The 21,131-nt window shown below is 39.3% G+C and overlaps 1 protein-coding gene across 2 annotated transcripts in view; it reads right to left on the bottom strand.

The window, feature by feature from the left end:
* Positions 1–21,131, bottom strand: part of Frmd3 (FERM domain containing 3) — a 199,469-nt gene that overhangs the window by 69,740 nt on the left and 108,598 nt on the right. For both annotated transcript variants that reach the window (XM_021160425.2, XM_021160424.3), the window contains exon 6: positions 14,485–14,608. In XM_021160425.2, coding sequence (XP_021016084.1) covers positions 14,485–14,608 — 124 coding nt within the window. The remainder of the gene's footprint in view (positions 1–14,484; positions 14,609–21,131) is intronic.

Raw genomic sequence — 21,131 nt, forward strand, 5'->3', positions numbered from 1 at the left:
AAGCAATCTACAGATTCAACGCAATCCCCATCAAAATTCCAAATCAATTCTTCAACGAATTAGAAAGTGCAATCTGAACTCAAGAAGAATGAAGACCAAAGTGTGGACACTGTGCACCTTCTTAGAATTGGGAACAAAACACCCAGGGAAGGAGTTACAGAGACAAAGTTCGTAGCTGTGATGAAAGGATGGACCATTTAGAGACTGCCGTATCCAGGGATCCATCCCATAATCAGCTTCTAAACGCTGACACCATTGCATACACTAGCAAGATTTTGCTGAAAGGACCCAAATATAGCTGTCTCTTGTGAGACGATGCCGGGGCCTAGCAAACACAGGAGTGGATGTTCACAGTCAGCTATTGGATGTATCACAGGGCTCCCAATGGAGAAGCTAGAGAAAGTACCCAAGGAGCTAAAGGGATCTGCAACCCTATTGTTGGAACAACATGATGTACTAACCAGAACCCCGGAGTTCTTGACTCTAGCTGCATATGTATCGAAAGATGGCCTAGTCGGCCATCAATGGAAAGAGAGGCCCATTGGACTTGCAAACTTTATATGCCCCAATATAGGGGAATGCCAGGGCCAACAGAATGGGAATGGGTGGGTAGGGAAGTGGGGGGCGCTATGGGGGACTTTTGGGATAGCATTGGAAATGTAATTGAGGAAAATATGTAATAAAAATATTAAAAAAAAAAAGAAAGTGCAATCTGCAAATTCATCTGGAATAACAAAAAACCTAAGATAGCAAAAACTCTTCTCAAGGATAAAAGAACCTCTGGTGGAATCACCATGCCTGACCTAAAGCTCTACTACAGAGCAATTGTGATAAAAACTGCATGGTACTGGTATAGTGACAGACAAATAGACCAATGGAATAGAATTTAAGACCCAGAAATGAACCCACACACCTACGGTCACTTGATCTTCGACAAGGGAGCTAAAAACATCCAGTGGAAGAAAGACAGCATTTTCAACAAATGGTGCTGGCACAACTGGTTGTTAACATGTAGAAGAATGCGAATCGATCCATTCCTATCTCCTTGTAGTAAGGTCAAGTCTAAGTGGATCAAGGAACTTCACATAAAACCAGAAACACTGAAACTTATAGAGGAGAAAGTGGGGAAAAGCCTTGAAGATATGGGCACAGGGGAAAAATTCTTGAATAGAACAGCAATGGCTTGTGCTGTAAGATCGAGAATTGACAAGTGGGACCTCATGAAACTGCAAAGCTTCTGCAAGGCAAAATACACCATCAATAAGATAAAAAAAAACCACCAACAGATTGGTAAAGAATCTTTACCTATCCTAAATCAGATAAGGGACTAATATCCAATATATATAAAGAACTCAAGAAGGTGGACTCCAGAAAGTCAAATAACCCCATTAAAAAATGGGACTCAGAACTGAAGAAAGAATTCTCACCTGAGGAATACCGAATGGCAGAGAAGCACCTGAAAAAATGTTCAACATCCTTAATCATCAGGGAAATGCAAATCAAAACAACCCTGAGATTCCACCTCACACCAGTCAGAATGGCTAAGATCAAAAATTCAGGTGACAGCAGATGCTGGCGAGGATGTGGAGAAAGAGGAACACTCCTCCATTGTTGGTGGGATTGCAAGCTTGTACAACCACTCTGGAAATCAGTCTGGCGGTTCCTCAGAAAATTGGACATAGTACTACCGGAGGATCCAGCAATACCTCTCCTAAGCATATATCCAGAAGATGTCCCAACCGGTAAGAAGGACACATGCTCCACTATGTTCATAGCAGCCCTATTTATAATAGCCAGAAGCTGGAAAGAACCCAGATGTTCCTCAACAGAGGAATGGATACAGAAATTATGGTACATTTGCACAATGGTGTACTACTCATCTATTAAAAAGAATGAATTTATGAAATTCCTAGCCAAATGGATGGACCTGGAAGGCATCATCTTGAGTGAGGTAACACAATCACAAAGGAACTCACACAATATGTATTCACTGATAAGTGGATATTAGCCCAAAACTTAGGATACCCAAGATATAAGATACAATTTGCTAAACGCATGAAACTCAAGAAGAATGAAGACCAAAGTGTGGACACTGTGCCTCTTCTTAGAGTTGGGAACAAAACACCCATGAAAGGAGTTACAGAGACAAAGTTTGGAGCTGTGATGAAAGGATGGACCATCTAGAGACTGCCGTATCCAGGGATCCATTCCTTAATCAGCTTCTAAACGCTGACACCATTGCATACACTAACAAGATTTTGCTGAAAGGACCCAAATATAGCTGCCTCTTTTGAGACGATGCCGGGGCCTAGCAAACACAGGAGTGGATGTTCACAGTCAGTTATTGGTTGTATCACAGGGCTCCCAATGGAGAAGCTAGAAAAAGTACCCAAGGAGCTAAAGGGATCTGCAACCCTATAGTTGGAACAACATTATGAACTAACCAGTACCCCGGAGCTCTTGTCTCTAGCTGCATATGTATCGAAAGATGGCCTAGTCGGCCATCAATGGAAAGAGAGGCTCATTGGACTTGCAAACTTTATATGCCCCAATATAGGGGAATGCCAGGGCCAAAAAAATGGGAATGGTTGGGTAGGGAAGTGGGGGGTTCTATGGGAGACTTTTGGGATAGCATTGGAAATGTAATTGAGGAAAATATGTAATAAAAATATTAAAAATTAAAAAAAAGAAAACCTTTACACAACAGTCAAGGAAAATGCAAAATTCAAAAAGCTCCTAACCCAAAACATCTAGGAAATCCAGAATACAATGAGAAGACTAAACCTAAGGATAATAGATATAGAAGAGAGGGAAGATTCCCAGCTTAAATGGACAGTAAAGATCTTCAACAAAATAATAGAAGAAAACTTTCCTGAATGTGGATTCATAAAAGTAATGTTACTAAAGCTCAAAGCACACATTGAAACTTACACAATAATAGTTTGAGACTTCAACACCAGACCTTCAACGATGGACAGATCATGGAAACAGAAACGAAACAGAGGCACACTGAAACTAAAAGAAGTTATAAACTAAATGTATTTAACAGATTTCTATAGAACATTTCATCCTAAAACAAAAGAATATACCTTCTTTTCAGCACCACTCTGTACCTTTACCTTCTCCAAAATTGACCATGTAAATGGTCATAAAAAAGGCCTCAACAGATACAAGAAGACTGAAATTATCCCATGCATCTTATCAGATCACTATGGACTAAGACTTGTCTGTTCTTTCTTTCTTTCTTTCTTTCTTTCTTTCTTTCTTTCTTTCTTTCTTTCTTTCTTTCTTTCTTTCTTTCTTTCTTTCTTTCTTTCTTTTTCTCTCTCTCTTTCTTTCTTTCTTTCTTCTTTTATTAGATATTTTGTTTATTTACATTTTAAATGTTATCCCCTTTCCTAGTTTAACCTCTGAAAACTCCCCCTCCCCTCCCCCTCCTCCTTTCCACTCCCCCTGCTCACCAACCCACTCACTCTTGCTTCCTGGCCTTGGCATGCCCCTATACTGGGACATATAACCTTCATAGGCTCAAGGGCCTCTCCTCCCATTGATGACCAAACTAGGTCATCCTCTGCTACATATGCAGCTAGAGCCATGAGTCCAACCATGTGTTTTCTTTGGTTGGTGGTTTAGTCCTAGGGAGCTATGGGGGTACTGGTTATTTCATATTGTTGTTCCTCCTATGGGGCTGCAAACCTCTTCAGCTCTGTGGGTCCTTTCTCTAGCTCCTTCATTGGGGACCTTGTGCTCTGAACCAATGGATGTCTGTGAGCATCTACTTCTGTATTTTTCAGGCACTGGCAGAGCCTCTCAGGAGACAGGTATATCAGCCCCCTGTCAACAAGCTTTTTTTGGCATCTACAATAGTGTCTGGTTTTGGTGGTTGTTTATGGGATGGATCCTCAGGTTGGGCAGTCTCAGGATGGTCATTCCTTCAGTGTCTGCTTCACACTTTGTCTCTTTAACTCCTATGGGTATTTTGTTCCCCCTTCTAAGAAGGATCAAAGTATCCACACTTTGGTCTTCCTTCTTCTTGAGTTTCATGTGTTTTGTTAATTGTATCTTGCATATTCTGAGCTTCTGAGCTAATATGCTCTTATCAGTGAATGCATATCTTTTGTGATTGGGTTATCTCACTCAGTATGACATTCTCCAGATACATCCATTTGGCTAAGAATTTCATAAATTCATTGCTTTTAATAGCTAAGTAACACTCCATTGTGTAAATGTACCACATTATCTGTATTCATTCCTCTGTTGAGGGACATCTGGCTTCTTTCCAGCTTCTTCCTATTATAAATAAGGCTGCTATGGACATAGTGGAGCATGTGTTCTTATTACCAGTTGGAACATAGTCTGGGTATATGCCCAGGGGAGGTACTGCTGGATACTCCAGTAATACTATGTCCAATTTTCTGAGGAACCACCAGACTGATTTCCAGAGTGGTTGTACAAGCTTTCAATCCCAGCAGCAATGGAGGAGTGTTCCTCTTTCTCCGAATCCGCTCCAGCATCTGCTGTGAGCTGAGCTTTTTATCTTAGCCATTCTGACTGGTGTGAGATGGAATCTCAGGGTTGTTTTGATTTGCATTTCCCTGATGACTAAGAATGTTGAATATTTTTAGGTGTTTCTCAGCCATTCGATATTCCTCATTTGAGATTTTTTTGTTTAGCTCTATACTCCATTTTTTAAAAAAAATTTTGATATATTTTTATTACGTATTTTCCTCAATTACATTTCCAATGCTATTCCAAAAGTCCCCCATACCCCCCCCCACTTCCCTACCCACCATTCCCATTTTTTTTTGGCCCTGGCGTTCCCCTGTACTGGGGCATATAAAGTTTGCATGTCCAATGGACCCCTCTTTCCAGTGATGGCCGACTACGTCATGTTTTGATACATATGCAGCTAGAGTCAAGAGCTCCGGGGTACTGGTTAGTTCATAATGTTGTTCCACCTATAGGGTTGCAGATCCCTTTAGCTCCTTGGGTACTTTCTCTAGCTTCTCCATTGGGAGCCCTGTGATCCATCCAATAGCTGACTGTGAGCATCCACTTCTGTGTTTGCTAGGCCCCGGCATCGTCTCACAAGAGACAGCTATATCTGGGTCCTTTCAGCAAAATCTTGCTAGTGCAATGGTGTCAGCGTTTAGAAGCTGATTATGGGATGGATCCCTGGATATGGCAATCTCTAGATGGTCCATCCTTTCGTCTCAGTTACAAACTTTGTCTCTGTAACTCCTTCCATGGGTGTTTTGTTCCCAATTCTAAGAAGAGGCACAGTGTCCACACTTTGGTCTTCATTCTTCTTGAGTTTCATGCGTTTAGCAAATTGTATCTTATATCTTGGGTATCCTAAGTTTTGGGCTAATTTCCAATTATCAGTGAGTACATATTGTGTGAGTTCCTTTGTGATTGTGTTGCCTCACTCAGGATGATGCCCTCCAGGACCATCCATTTGCCTAGTAATTTCTTAAATTCATTCTTTCTAATAGCTGAGTAATACTCCATTGTGTAAATGTACCATATTTTCTGTATCCATTCCTCTGTTGAGGGGCATCTGGGTTCTTTCCAGCTTCTGGCTATTATAAATAAGGCTGCTATAATCATACTTGAGCATGTGTCCTTTTTACCGGTTGGGACATCTTCTGGATATATGCTTAGGAGAGGTATTGCTGGATCCTCCGGTAGTACTATGTCCAATTTTCTAAGGAACCAGCAGACTGATTTCCAGATTGGTTGTACAAACTTGCAATCCCACCAACAATGGAGGAGTGTTCCTCTTTCTCCACATCCTCGCCAGCATCTGCTGTCACCTGAATTTTTGATCTTAGCCATTCTGACTAGTGTGAGGTGGAATCTCAGGGTTGTTTTGATTTGCATTTCCCTGATGATTAAAGATGTTGAACATTTTTTTCAGGTGCTTCTCTGCCATTCGGTATTCCTCAGGTGAGAATTCTTTGTTCAGTTCTGAGCCCCGTTTTTTTTTTCCAAAGAAATTTTTTTTAATTAGGTATTTTCCTCAATTACATTTCCAATGCTATGCAAAAAAGTCCCCAATACAGTCCCCCCCCCCAGTCCCCACCCACCCACTCCCACTTCTTGCCCCTGGTGTTCCCCTGTACTGAGGCAGATAAAGTCTACATGACCAATGGGCCTCTCTTTCCACTGATCGGCCACTAGGCCATCTTCTACTACATATGCAGCTAGAGATACGAGCTCTGGGGGCTGGGGGTGGGGTATCTGGGTAGTTCATATTGTTGTTCTACCTATAGGGTTGCAGATCCCTTTAGCTCCTTGGTTACTTTCTCTAGCTCCTCCATTGGGGGCCGTGTGAGCCATCCAATAGTTGACTGTGAGCATCCACTTCTGTGTTTGCTAGGCCCCGGCATAGTCTCACAAGAGACAGGTATATCTGGGTCCTTTCAGCAAAATCTTGCTAGTGTATACAATGGTGTCAGCGTTTGGAGGCTGATTATGGGATGGATCCCCAGATATGGCAGTCTCCATATGGTCCATCCTTTCGTCTCAGCTCCAAACTTTGTCTCTGTAACTCCTATATGGGTGTTTTGTTCCCAGTTCTAAGAAGGGGCAAAGTGTCCACACTTTGGTCTTCATTCTTCTTCTTCTTCTTCTTTTTTTTTTTTTTTAAGATTTATTTATTTATTTATTTATTTATTTATTTATTTATTTATTTATTTATTATATGTAAGTACACTGTAGCTGTCTTCAGACACACCGGAAGAGGGAGTCAGATCTTGTTACAGATGGTTGTGAGCCACCATGTGGTTGCTGGGATTTGAACTAAGGACCTTTGGAAGAGCAGTCGGGTGCTCCTACCCGCTGAGCCATCTCACCAGCCCGGTCTTCATTCTTCTTGGTTTCATGTGTTTAGCAAATTGTATCTTATATCTTGGGTATTCTAAGTTTCTGGGCTAATAACTTCTTATCAGTGAGTACATATTGTGTGAGTTCTTTTGTGATTGGGTTACCTCACTAAGGATGATGCCCTCCAGGTCCATCCATTTGCCTAGAAATTTCATAAATTCATTGTTTTTAATAGCTAAGTAGTGCTCCATTGTGTAAATGTACCACATTTTCTGTATCCATTCCTCTGTTGAGGGGCATCTGGGTTCTTTCCAGCTTCTGGCTGCAAACTGCCATTTCTAACACTGTGAAGAATTGAGTTGGAATTTTGCATTGATATGCAGATTGCTTTCGGCAAGAATAGCCATTTTTACTATATTATTTCTGTTAATCTATGAGCATGAGAGATCTTATCATCTTCTGAGATCTTCGATTTCTTTTTTCAGAGATTTGAAGTTCTTGTCATACAGATCTTTCAGTTGCTTGGTTAGAATCTCACAAAGGTATTTTATATTATTTGTTACTATTGTGTTGTTTTTCTTATTTCTTTCTCAGCCTACTTATTGTTTGTATAAAGGAAGCTACTGATGTCTTTGAGTTAATTTTATATGCAACCACTTTTATGAAGTTGTTTATCAAACCTCTTTAGAAAGTAATTGAAGAACCTTCACATAAAACCAGGTACACTGAATATAATATAAAAGAAAGTGGGGAACAGTCTCAAATACATGGGCACAGGGGGAAAGTTCCTGAACAGAACACCAATGGCTTATGCTCAAAGATTAAGCATCGACAAATGGGACCTCATAAAATTCTAAAGTTTCTGTAAGGCAAAGGACACTGTTAAAAGGACAAAATAGCAACCAACAGATTAGGAAAAGATGTTTACCAATCCTACATCTGATAGCAAGCTAATATCCAATACATACAAAGAACTCAAGTCAAGCAGTGGTGGTGCACAGCTTTAGTCCCAGCACTTGGGATGCAGAGGCAGGCAGATTTCTGAGTTTGATGTCAGCCTGGTCTACAGAGTGAGTTCCAGGACAGCCAAGGCTACAAAGAGAAACCCTATTTTGAAACAAAAACAAAAACAAAAACAAAAAAAAAAAAAACAAAACCAAGACAAAACAAAACAAAACAAAACAAAAAAACAAAAAACCCAAAAAACTCAAGAAGTTAAATTCCAGAGAACCAAATAATTCCATCAAAAATGGGAAACAGAGCTGCATATGTATCAAAAGATGGCCTAGTCGGCCATCACTGGAAAGAGAGGCCCATTGGACATACAAACTTTATATGCCCCAGTACAGGGGAATGCCAGGGCCAAAAAAAATGGGAATGGGTGGGTAGGAAAGTTGGGGGGAGGGTATGGGGGACTTTTGGGATAGCTTTGGAAATGTAATTGAGGAAAAGATGTAATAAAAAATTTTTAAAAATAAATAAATAAAATATTGAAAAAAAATGGGAAACAGAGGTAAACAGAGAATTCTCAACTGTGGAAACCTGAATGGGTGTGAAGCATCTAAACAAATGTTCAACATTCTTAGTCACCAAGGAAATGCAAATAAAAAAAAAAAACTATGAAATTTTCCCCTCACACCAGTCTGAATGAATAAGTTCAAAGACTTAGGTGATAGCAGATGCTGTTGAGGATGTGGAGAAAGAGGGACACTTCTCCATTGCTGGTGTGACTGGAAGCTGATACAACCATTCAGGAAATCAGTCTGGTGGTTCCTGAGAAAACTGGACAAGGTTCGACCTGAGGACCTAGCTATACCACTCCAGGGCAGATACCCAGATGATGCTCCAACATGTAATAAGGACACATGCTCTATTATGTTCATAGCAGCTATATTTATAATAACCAGAAGCTGGAAAGAATCTAGATGTTCCTCAACAACGGAATGAATACAGAAAATGTGGGATATTTACACAATGGAGTACTATTCAAGTATTATAAACAATGGCTTCACAAAATTTGTAGGCAAATGAATGGATGTAGAAAATATCATCCTGTGTGAGGTAACTCAGTCACAAAAGACCACAGATGATATGTACTCACTGATAAGTGAGTATTAGGCAAAGAGTATGGAATACCAAAAATATAACTCATGGATGCTCAAGAGGAAGGAAGACCAAAGAGTGGATGTTTCAGTCCTACTTAGAAGTGGGAACAATATAATTAAGGGAAGTAGAGGGTGGGAGGGACTTGGAGGGAGAGAGGAGGAGGAGGGAAAAAGGGGGCAGAATCAATTATGGGATGGGATTGAGAAGATGTACAGAGGGTCAGGAAATTGAATAGAGGTAGCAATAAAGGAGGGGGGACTGCAGGTATTAACCAGAATGTCCCAGATGCCTGGATAGCAAGAGCCTCCCAGGACTTCTGGGGATGACATTAGCTGAAATACCCCACAAAAGGGAAGGAGAACCTGTTGAAACCACATCCAGAGGTTAGGCATGGCTCCCCAGTTAAGGGATGGGGCCACCCACCCACCTCTATAATTTTAACCCAGAATTGCTCCTGTTTAAAAGAAATACAGAGACAAAGAGTGGAGTAGACACTGATAAGTGGATATTAGCCCAGAAACATAGAACACCCAAGATACAATTTTCAAAACACAAAGAAAATCAAGAAGAGGGAAGACCAATGGGTGGATACTTTGTTTGTCCTTAGAATAGGGATCAAAATATCTATGAAAGGCGTTACAGAGACAAAGTTCAGAGCTAAGATGAAAGGATGGACTATCCAGAGACTACCCTACCTGGGGATCCATCCCATAATCAGCCCAAACCCAGACACTATTGCATATGCCAGCAAGATTTTGAAGAAGGGACCCTGGTATAGCTGTCTCGTATGAGGCTATGCCAGTGCCTGGCAAATACAGAAGTGGATGCTCACAGTCATCTATAAGATGGAACACAGGGCCCCAATGGAGAAGCTAGAGAAAGCACCCAAGGAGCTGAAGGGGTCTGCAACCCTACAGGTGGCAAAACAATATGAACTAACCAGTACCCCCGGAGCTCGTGTCTCTAGCTGCATATGTAGCAGAAGATGGCCTAGTTGGCCATCACTGGGAACAGAGCCCCTTGGAATTGCAAACTTTATATGCCCCCGTATAAGGAAATGCCAGAGCCAAGAAGTGGGAGTGGGTAGGTAGGGGAGCAGGGTGGCAGGAGGGTATAGGGAACTTTCAGGATAGCATTTGAAACTTGAAATGTATATAAAGAAAATTTCTAATAATAATAATAATAAAAAGAGTTGAGTAGAGACTGAAGGAAAGGCCATCCAGAGACTTCCCCACCTGCAGACACCAAATCCAGACACTATTGTGGATGCCAAGAAGTACTTGCTGACAGAAGCCTGATGCAGCTGTCTCCTCAGAGGCTCTTCCAGATGCTGACCAATATGGATGTGAATGCTCACAGCCAACCATTGGACTGAGCACAGGGACCCTGTCTTAGTTAGGGTTTTACTGTTGTGAACAAACACCATGACCAAGGCAAGTCTTATGAAAACAACATTTAATTGGGGCTGGCTTACAGGTTCAGAGGTTCAGTTCATTATCATCAAGATAATGGGAGCATGGCAGTATCCAGGCAGGCATGGCACAGGCAGAGCTGAGAGTTCTACATCTTCATCCAAAGGCTGCTAGTGGAAGACTGACTTCCAGGCAACTAGGGTGAGGGTCTTAAGCCCACACCCACAGTGACTCACCTACTCCAACCAGGTCACACCTATTCCAACAAGGTCACACCTTCAAATGGTGCCCCTCCCTGGTCCAAGAATATACAAACCATCACAGACCCCAATGTAGGAGTTAGGCGAAGAACTGAAGGAGCTGAAAGGGCTTTATCTGGTATCAATGGAAGAAGAGGACCTTGATCATGTGAACGCTTGATGCCCCAGTGTAGGAATGCTAGGGCAGTGAAGTAGGAGTGAGTAGGTGGGTGCGGGAGCAGCCTTATAGAACCTGGGGGGGATGGAGGATGGGATAGGGTCATTGCATAGGTGAAACCTGGAAAGGGGATAACATTTAAAGTGCAAATAAATGAAATGTCCAATTAAAAATATACACAATACATAACAACAATTAAAGGAAAAGTTATTAAAACTAAAATAAATAAATAAAACTTTAAAAATCAAGAAAACTTGGTAAAAAATTTGAAAAGCTTATGTTTACTGTTTTTATATTTTTTTGAATTCTTTGTCCTATTTTGTATTTCCATAATTATAGGAAATTCTTCTCTATAGTTTCTTGCTTATTTTTCTCCTGTCCTCAGTCTGAAGTATTGTTTCAGTGTTCTCTGTAAGGCTGGTTTGTTGGACATAAATTATTTTTTTCTTTTTTTTTTAAACAATTTTTATTAGATATTTTCTTCATTTACAATTCAAGTGCTAGCCTGAAAGTCTCCTATACCCTCCCCTGGCCCTGCTTCCTAACCCACCCACTCCTGCTTCCTGGCTCTGGTGTTCCCCTGTATTTGGGCATATAATCTTTGAAGACCAAGGGCCTCTCCTCCCAATGATGGCCGATTAGGACATCTTCTGCTACATATGCAGTAGAGACATGAGCTCAGGGGGGTACTGATTAGTTCATATTGCTGCTCCTCTTAAAGGGTTACAGACCCCTTCAGCTCCTTGGGTACTTTCTCTAGCTCCTCCATTGGGTGCCCTGTGTTCCATTCAATAGATGACTCTGAGCCTCCACTTCTGTATTTGCCAGACACTGGCATAGCCTCACAAGAGACAGCTACATCAGGGTCCTGTCAGCAAAATTTTTCTGGCATATGCAATAGTGTCTGCGTTTGGTGGTTGATTATGGGATGGATCCCCAGATAGGGCAGTCTCTGGATGTTCCTTCCTTCAGTCTCAGCTCCAACCTTTGTTTCTGTAATTCCTTCCATGGGTATTTTGCTCCCTATTCTAAGGAGGGACAAAGTATCCACACTTTGGTCTTCTTTCTTCTTTTGTTTCACAAGTTTTACAAATTGTATCTTGGGTATTCTAAGTTTGTGGGCTAATATCCACTTATCAGTGAGTGCATATCAAGTGACTTCTTTTGTGATTGGGTTACCTCACTCAGGATGATATCCTCCAGATCCATCCATTTGCCTAAGAATTTTATACATTCATTTTATTTAATAGCTGAGTAGTACTTCATTGTGTAAATGTATCACATTTTCTGTATCCATTTCTCTGTTGAGGGACATCTGGCTTCTTTCCAGCTTCTTCCTATTATAAATAAGGCTGCTATGAACATAATGGAGCAAGTGTTCTTATTACCAGTTGGAACATCTTCTGGGTATATGCCCAGGAGAGGTATTGCTGTATCCTCCGGTAGTACTATGTCCAATTTTCTGAGGAACCACCAGACTGATTTCCAGAGTGGTTATACATGCTTGCAATCCCAGCAGCAATGGAGGGGTTTTACTCTTTCTCCACATCCTCACCAGCATCTGCTGTGAATTATTTTCTTTAATTTATATCTTGGAATTTTTTTCTTTCTCCTTTAAATCTTACAGATTTGTGTGTGTGTGTGTGTGTGTGTGTGTGTGTGTGCATAGCATTCTAGAATGGTGTACTAGATTTCTTTCTACTGTTGTGGTAAAACATTTTGATAGAGGGAACTTAAGAACTGGACTTATTTGGCTTATGTTTCCAGAGGAATAAATGTTTACCACTCTCATAGTGGGCAAGGGTGGCATCTGCGAGACTTGGTGAGTAGAGCAGTAAGTGGATAGTTCCCTTCCTAAAACACCAACAGAAGGCAGAGAGAGAAATGGAAATGGCACCAGTCTTATAAATTTTTAAAGCCTCTCAGTAGTCAGATACCTCCTTCAACAAGTCATAGGTCCTAAACGTTCCTAAACATTATGACCAACTGGAAACTATGACTTCAATTATACAAGCCATCCCTTGCCTTCTGGTCCTGACACTGTTCTTAACCTTTCTCATTACCTCTGTAACTCCCAGATGGCTATCTCTTTCCAAGACCTCCCCAACACAGATGTAATGCATGGGCATTAGTGTCTGGTAGCCAAAGGTTCAATTCCTGACATCAATGTTAACTAAAAGGAATCATTTTTTTTTTATCCCCTTCAAGATGTATCTTTATTTTCTTCACACAAATAATGCCTGCCTCCTACAATTTGGAAGAATGAATTGGAACACCACTCAGAAAACTGTTTCCATTATATTTGGCACTCTGGGAATGCTCAACAAACATTTATCAATACATTTACCAAGAATTTAAGCCCCTGTGAATTCTTTTCACAGATCTCCTTTTCTTACCCATCCATGTATTGAATGTAAAACTTACACATCTAAGTTATCATTTGGTTCTTAATAAGACTAATTCTATATTACAGTTTCATCAACTGGAATACTCTGATTCATTGTTCCCTCTAGTACATTTATTTCCAAAAAAGAGAGAGACTAGTGAATATCCTATATATATATATTTCTAACACATTTCCTTTAGAAGAAATTTCTCTAGGGTAAGCATAGAAGTGATTATGTTTTTGGAATAGACACAGTGCTGTGATGTGTAAGTATTTTAAAATAAAGGTTATCTTTTTTTTAAGCTGAAATATGCTGCCACTTTAAGTAGCCAAACATTTAGTGTGAAAATCAAAATAAAAAACAAAAAGAAAAAGGGGAATAGTGCCTCAGGTATACTTTCTATATTATTAGAGACCCAGACCACAAGGGGGGGGGGGGAGAGAGAGAGAGAGAGAGAGAGAGAGAGAGAGAGAGAGAGAGAGAGAGAGAGAGAGAGAGGCATTATGTGCTTCTTCATCATAATGATAACAGCACTAGCTATCCATGCTATTATCATGTGATATTTCTATGATTTCTATAAGATGTAAATTCCACCTAATTGTAGACTAACATACCTAAGTTACTGGAACTTCAAGTTGAGAATGTTCATAAGCCTGTTTAATTTTGATCCGTTTATTTATGCTTGAATTCAAATCCCAGAAATTTATAAGTTACTTAACCTCCCTGGACTCTGTCCTACACACATAAGGGGAAAACAACCATAGTATCTTCTTCCTACACTGTTGTGAAGATTAATTGGGTCAGTGTGTGCAATGCATATAATAGCACAGTGTCTGGTATTCAGTGATATTCTAGTCAATTTGGTTCTTTGGTAAGCATTACAGTAATGCTATTATTCTGAAGTGTTGGAGACAAGCAAAGGAGTAACATACATTGAGATTCACCATCTTGAAATCAGATAATGGAATCTTTTCAATGAATTTCATTATATGTAGAGTTAACACTTCTAGCAAGGTTCACAAGAAAGGAGAAAAAGCAAAATTCAAATTTAAAAAAGATAACTTATTAATCTCAGATTTATTTTCAAAACTTAAGAAGGTTCAGGAATGTATTTGCATAATAAAATATATAACTTTTCTAACTTCTGATCACTTATGGCTATCTTGGAAAAGTCTTATACTATTGAGATGCTAAAGTCATCATTATTAGAACCCAGAAACATTTCTCTGTAAGCTCAAGCTGCCTATTCACATTTCAAATACTTTGGCTTCACATAATTTTCACTTTCTACCTAGTAAGGATGCTGTTCATCTTTAGATTTTTACTCTAATTACCTTAGTTCGTTGTTATGAATTTCCATGATTTTTCTTTCCAATTTCTGTGACTGCTTGGGAAAAATCTCAAACTCACTGATATAATTCTCAGGATGCTCATCAGGATAGTAATCACCAAACTCAGCTGTAACCATCAAAAATTGGAGGAAAAGAGAGAAATTAAAAAACAACACAATGAGAGCACACATTGTCTTCTACCAATCAAAAGAAAATAGACTGAACTTACACAATATAATTCATTTGTACTTATGGGGAAACCATCAGCCTCATTTTCCAGAGACATATTCATATTCATATCTGGCTATGTGAGTGTGGGTGCTGGTTAATCCCTCCTGTGCCTCATTTTCCATGTCATAAAATGGTTTAAATCATTGTTGTTCTTCATTAGGGCCCTATTGGCACTTAGGACACTGAATAATTTTATTCTTTCAGATTTCCTAAGATTCACAGGACTTTTCAGACACTAAATGTTACTAGTTAAATCACTCTTATTATTAATAATAACATCCTCCAGAAAAAGTCAAAAGATATAAAATTTCAGTCATGTAGAAGAGATACATTCAATAGATGTGCTATGCTACATTGTGAGTATACTTATTAGAGGAATATATACTAATTTTAAAACTCAGTAGAATAGATTTTGAATGTTCACATAAAATTATATATGGAGGGCATAACACAGACACACAGACACACACACACACACACACACACCCCTTGAATTTGGAAACCATAAAATCCAAACATTAAAACCCCATGGTACGTATTATACAAGGCTCTATGGTTGACCTTTTAGGGTTGTTTGGGGAGCCTCCTCTCTGATTTCCATAATGGTTGCAGCAGTTTGTGCTCTCACTAGCAGTGAGTTAAAAGTTCCCCTTTCCCCAGCACTGGTCATCACCACTTTTATTTATTTATTTTTAAATGATAGCCATTCTGATCATGATGTTAAGATGATATTTCAAAGTATCTGTAATTTTAATTTCCCTGATGGATAAGGATGAGAGCTCCCCCTGGTGATTGTAATGTTTATTAAGGTTTGAAAAACATGATTAAGGTCTAGTTTATGACAGCATCGCCAGCCACTTGCATTTCATCTTTTCCAAATTCCGTATTTAGTTCCATTCCATATTTTAGAATTGGTTCATTATTTTTCACTATGTTTAATTTTTGCAGTTCTTGGTATAGTGTAGATATGAACACTTGATTAAGTATATAGTTGTTAAACATATTTTTCTCCTGTTGTTTAGACTGTCTCTTCGTTGTTGTTGTTGTTTTTTCGAGACAGGGTTTCTCTGTGTAGCCCTTGCTGTCCTAGAACTAATGGAGTCCATTGTAATAGAGAAGAGATTTAGTTTAAAAGATTTTCTAGTGCTTGTGACTGTAAATTCAAACATATTTCATATTTTCTCCTCTGTTGAATATTTTTTTTTCTTCTTTTTACTCCCAGGTACCTTTATTACCCAGAAATTGTCAGGAAGAAAGAACAAAAGTCCAGATCCTTGATAAGCTGGACCTTTGAGGCTCAGGAAAGTTTTGTTTGTGCAGTTTTATTACTATAGCTTTGTGGTACAATTTGAGATCAGGAATGGTGAGACCTCCAGCAGTTCTTTTATTATCCAGGATTGTTTTCATTACCTTGGTATTTTTGTCTCCATATGAAACTGAAAATTGTCCTTTTAAGTTCTGCAAGGAATTGTGTTGGAAGTCTGATGGGAATTGTGTTGAATCTGTAGATTGCTTTTAGTAGGATGGCTGTTTTCACACTGTTAAAGCTAGTGCTCCCTGAGGCATATGAGTCTTTCTGTCTTCTAATACTTCCTTCCGTTCCTCTCTTCAATGTCTTTACCTGCTTATCTTAAAGTTTTTCAATTGCTTGATTAGATTTACCCCAAGATATCTTATAATTTTAATGATATTGTGAAAATGGGTTTCTCTGATTGTTTTCTCAGTCCATCTGCAATTTATATATAGGAAATAGAGGAAAGCTACTGATTTTTGTGACTTACTTCTGTATCCTGTTAGTTTTCTAAAAGTGTTTTTCAGTGTTTTCTGGTGGAATTTTTAGGATCATTCATATGTACTATCATATCATGTGAAAACAAAGATACCTTACGTTCTGTACTTTGATGTTTACCAGTTGTCTTATTGCTCTAGCTAAGATTCCAAGTACTACATTGTATAGGTATGGAGAGAATGAACAACTTTGTCTTGTCAATTTTAGTGGAAATACTTTGAGTTTCTCTCCATTTAAGTTGATGATCACTTTGGGCTTTCTAAATCATGCCTTTATTACATTTAGTTGTGATCTGCATCCCTCAACTCTCCAGGACTTTCATCATAAAAGGTTGTTGAATTCGTCAAAGATCTTTGTAGTATTTAATGAGATGATCGTGTGGTTTTTCGCTTTCAGTTTGTTTACATGATGGATTACATTTATGTATGTTGAATTATTCCTACATCTCTGGGATGAAACTTACTTGCTCAGGTTGATGATCTTTTTGATATGTTCTTGGATTTATTTTGCAAGTATTTTATTGAGAATTTTTAGCATTTATGTCCATAAGGGAGATTGTTCCTCAACAGCAGATAGGATTCAGAAAATTTGGTTCATTTACACAATGGAGTACTACTTAGCAATTAAAAACACTGAATTTATGAAATTCTTAGGCTATTTTTAGGCAGTGATAGAACTAGAAAATATCATCAAAAGAAACACACATGGTATTCACTCACTGATAAGTGGATATTAGCCTAGAAGCTTGGAATATTCAAGATGCAATTCACAGACCACATGAAGCTCAAGAAGAAGGAAACCAGAGTGTGGATACTTCGGTCATTCTTAGAAAGGGGAACAAAATACCCAGGGGAGGAGTTACAGAGACAAAGTGTGGAGCAGAGACTGAAGGAAACACCACCCAGAGACTGCCTCACCTGGGCATCCATTCCATATACAGTCACCAAACCCAGACACTATTGTGGATGCCAACAAGTGCTTGCTGACAGGAGCCTGATATAGCTGTCTTGTGAGGGGCTCTACCAGTGCCTGGATGCTCTCAGCCAACCATTGGTCTGAGCACAGGGTCCCAATGGTTGAACTACAGAAAGGATTCAAGGAACTGAAGGGGTTTGCAGCCCCATATGTGGAACAACAATATAAACCAACCAATACCCCAGATCTCCCAGGTCTAAATCACCAACCAAAGAATACACATGGCTCCAGCTGCATATGTATCAGAGGATGCCCTTGTTGGTCATAAATGGGAGAAGAGACCCTTGGTCCTGTGAAGGCTCGATGCCCCAGTATAGGGGAATGCCAGGGACAGGAAGCATGAGTGAGTGGGTTGGTGAGCAGGGGAGAGGGGATAGGATAGGGTTTTTTTTGGATAGGAAACAAGGAAAGGGAATAACATTTGAAATGTAAATAAATAAAATATCTAATAAAACAAAATATAAAAATAAAAATAAACAAAGACTCACAAAGTCCAAAATTGTATGCTTAATCCAACATATGAATGTTAGCTTTTAAGTTTGGTATGTATGTTTCATCTGGGATATCCATAGATTTAGCCAAATAATATGGGACTCTGTGGGGGGTAGAGATCTCTCAAGGATTGGAATATAGAATATAGTCCATAAAAGGGACATAGGACAAAATGAAATAGAAAGGATTAAGTAGGATGGGGGTTGGAGGGTAGAGTAGTAAGAACATGGGAAAGGTCAATAAACAGTAAAAATAATTTTGAAAACACCACAGGGCAACATATTACTACTGAATTTTCTAAAGTGTGTGTGGGTTCATATATATATATATTTGAATTATCCTATATGGGGGAAGATTACAACTAGACACCATATGCTTTGAAATAAAACTCCCAGTACCAGAAATGGGTTACTTCTAGCTTGAGTTATTGGCTAAAGGTGTCTCACAGACTTCTCCATAAACATTATAAGGTATTACCAAGGCCATTAATTATCTCCAGAAGTACACAGCAAGAACATACTGCTGAAGATATAATTTACTTGGTCAAATAGGCAAAAATTGATTAACTTGATTATATTAAAATTAAAATATTTCCCTTTACTAAATGGCATTTTAGTCAAAGTCAAAACAAAGTCAAATTTAAGAAGTATACTTGCAAAATCTGATGGGCTGCTATATAGAATCCCCACAAATAGTTAAGAAAAGGGATAGGATGTTCAGTAGAGAAATGCTCAATACATATGAACACACAACCTACAAACCCCAAAACGGATAGGAAGAGATGTTCAAACTTATAATAAAGTAGATATATGTAAGCAAAAAACACCACTTTGTGATATGAGAAGATAGATACATGTATGTACTTTTATAGATTATTGACATGTAGTTTTAGAAAGCAATATGGGAGTATTTAGGAAAGTATTATGATTAAGAAATCCCTCCTCTAGGCATACATACTGGACACATATCAGAGTTATCTGCAAGAATGGATATGATCAATGGTATCTGTTGTTTGCTTTTATAGCATCAACCATGATTATGAAAATTGATAAGCAATTTGGGTGTTCACTGTCAGAGTTCATGAGTAAAACACAGAGTTGCACATTATAAAACATTGTTTTTGGCTAGAAACAATTATCTCAAACAGTATTTGGGCATAAAATAAAAAAATTAAATGAGTTCTATTGTCCTATTTAATTTATGAAGTGTAACAAGGTACAGCATGAGGTAACAGTAATATTCAACAGGTTATGGAACTGTAGGCAAAACAATCCAGTTGTCCTAGGGTAAGAAATAGAGATTAGTGAAAAAAAGGAAAAGTCTGTAAATAACCATGTGAACTGAAATATGGGCTATGAAATGATGGATAACTCAAATTAATTTCCAGAAGTACACTTAACAGGCACCTCCACTTTAGGCATTACCAGCAGCTGGCCATGGCCCCCAACAGTCGAAGGTGGTGTAAGCCATTACCTCCATTTGCCATAAATGCATAGACAATATGTCACTATTATAAAACTGGATCCCCTCTAGTACCCATGTCTTCATTAGTTTTTTTGTGAATCTGATACAGGCTGGAGACAGTTGGGAAGAGGGACTCTCAATTGAGAAAATCTCTCTGTAAGATTTGCTGGTAGGCAAGTCCTTAGTGAATTTTCTCCACTAATGACTGATGTGGAAGGACTCAGCTCACTGGGGAGGCAGGCAATGTCATGCCTAGGTAAGTGGTATCAAAAAGCAGGCTGAGTGAGCTCAGAGGAGCAAGCAAGTTAAGTAGTACTCCTCCGTGGTTTCTGCTCCATTACATGTCTTGAGTCCCTCTTAGGTTTCTTGAAACTGACATCCAAGTGCAAGTCAAATAAACACTTTGGTCCCCATGTAGCTCATAGTCCTGGTGTTTTATCATAACAACAAAAAGCCTATCTAAGAAATTGATACCAGGTCATACATAATGCTGTTGAGACCTGACCATGTGATTTGGGGAAAAGATGTAGTGGCATTTGACTGTTAGGTTGGAAAAACAACCGAGTGCTCAGAGCTCAGTGGTTTTTTTCTGAGGAAAATAAGAATGTTGCGAGCAATGTAGATGACAGAGGTCTATCTGGTGGAGTTTCAGAGGCCTTTTTAGCAATTACAGCCATTTGAATGGAATTTTGAATTAAAAATCTGAATAATCAGCTGTGATTGAGAAAAGGCCATCATCATTCAGGTAAATTATTTTGGGAAAATTTCCCTCAGGTTCAGCACACAGAATTGGGTCACAGGCAATCAACATTGAACTCCCTGCTGGTTGCACCCAGATGGTACTTTTTTTGAAGACTTGAAAATATCATGGAGTTAAGACTGAGGGTCGGTACTGTGAAAGGACAGGAGAGGCTATAGGTGAAAGCACAGTTCAGTTGCAGTAGAAGCTCCAGTATTGAAGAGGGCATGGAAGGAAATTAAGGCTTGACATCCTGTGTCATAGATACAGTCCCAGAAGAGAGTTGAAGAGAAACTATTGCTGAAGGTACAGCCCAATCCTAGCAGAGACTCCAAGGTTTTGGAGATGTCAGTATCAGGGGATGACTACCACGGACAGTGGAATCTGTGATGCAGAGCCAGCTTGAGTATAGGAGACCATCTATGTGTGCTGTAGATGGCAGCACTGTAGAAAGATAATTCCAAAGCCTTTGTAGCTCAGAAGATAAGAAATGGGTCCTTGTCAGTAAGCACTGAGCTGTTTATACTGTTGAGCTTTGATTTGGTTTTAATGTACCCCAAATGTTCCCTCTTGCGTTAAAGTATTTCAGTATTATTAGGTATTTTCTTCATTTACATTTCAAATGCTATCCCGAAAGTCCCCCATACCCCCCCCCCGCTCCCCTACCTACCCACCCCCCACTTCTTGACCCTGGTGTTTCCCTGTACTGGGGCATATAAAGTTTGCATGACCAAGGGGCCTCTCTTCCCAATGATGGCCGACTAGGCCATTAATAAAGACTTTTAACTTTAAAATGTTTTTTAACTTTGAATGTTTGAAAGAAACAACTTTTAAAATTAATTAATTAACTAACTGATTAATTATTTTGCTTAACATCCTAATAGCAGCCTCCCCTCCACAGATCCTTCCTCCCTCCCCGTCATGTTCTCCTCTGAGAAGGGGAAGACTCCTGGGGAAACT

This window comes from Mus caroli, unplaced genomic scaffold, assembly GCF_978045245.1.
Source record: "Mus caroli unplaced genomic scaffold, Mus_caroli_1 scaffold_6, whole genome shotgun sequence".
Taxonomy (NCBI): Eukaryota; Metazoa; Chordata; class Mammalia; order Rodentia; family Muridae; genus Mus; species Mus caroli.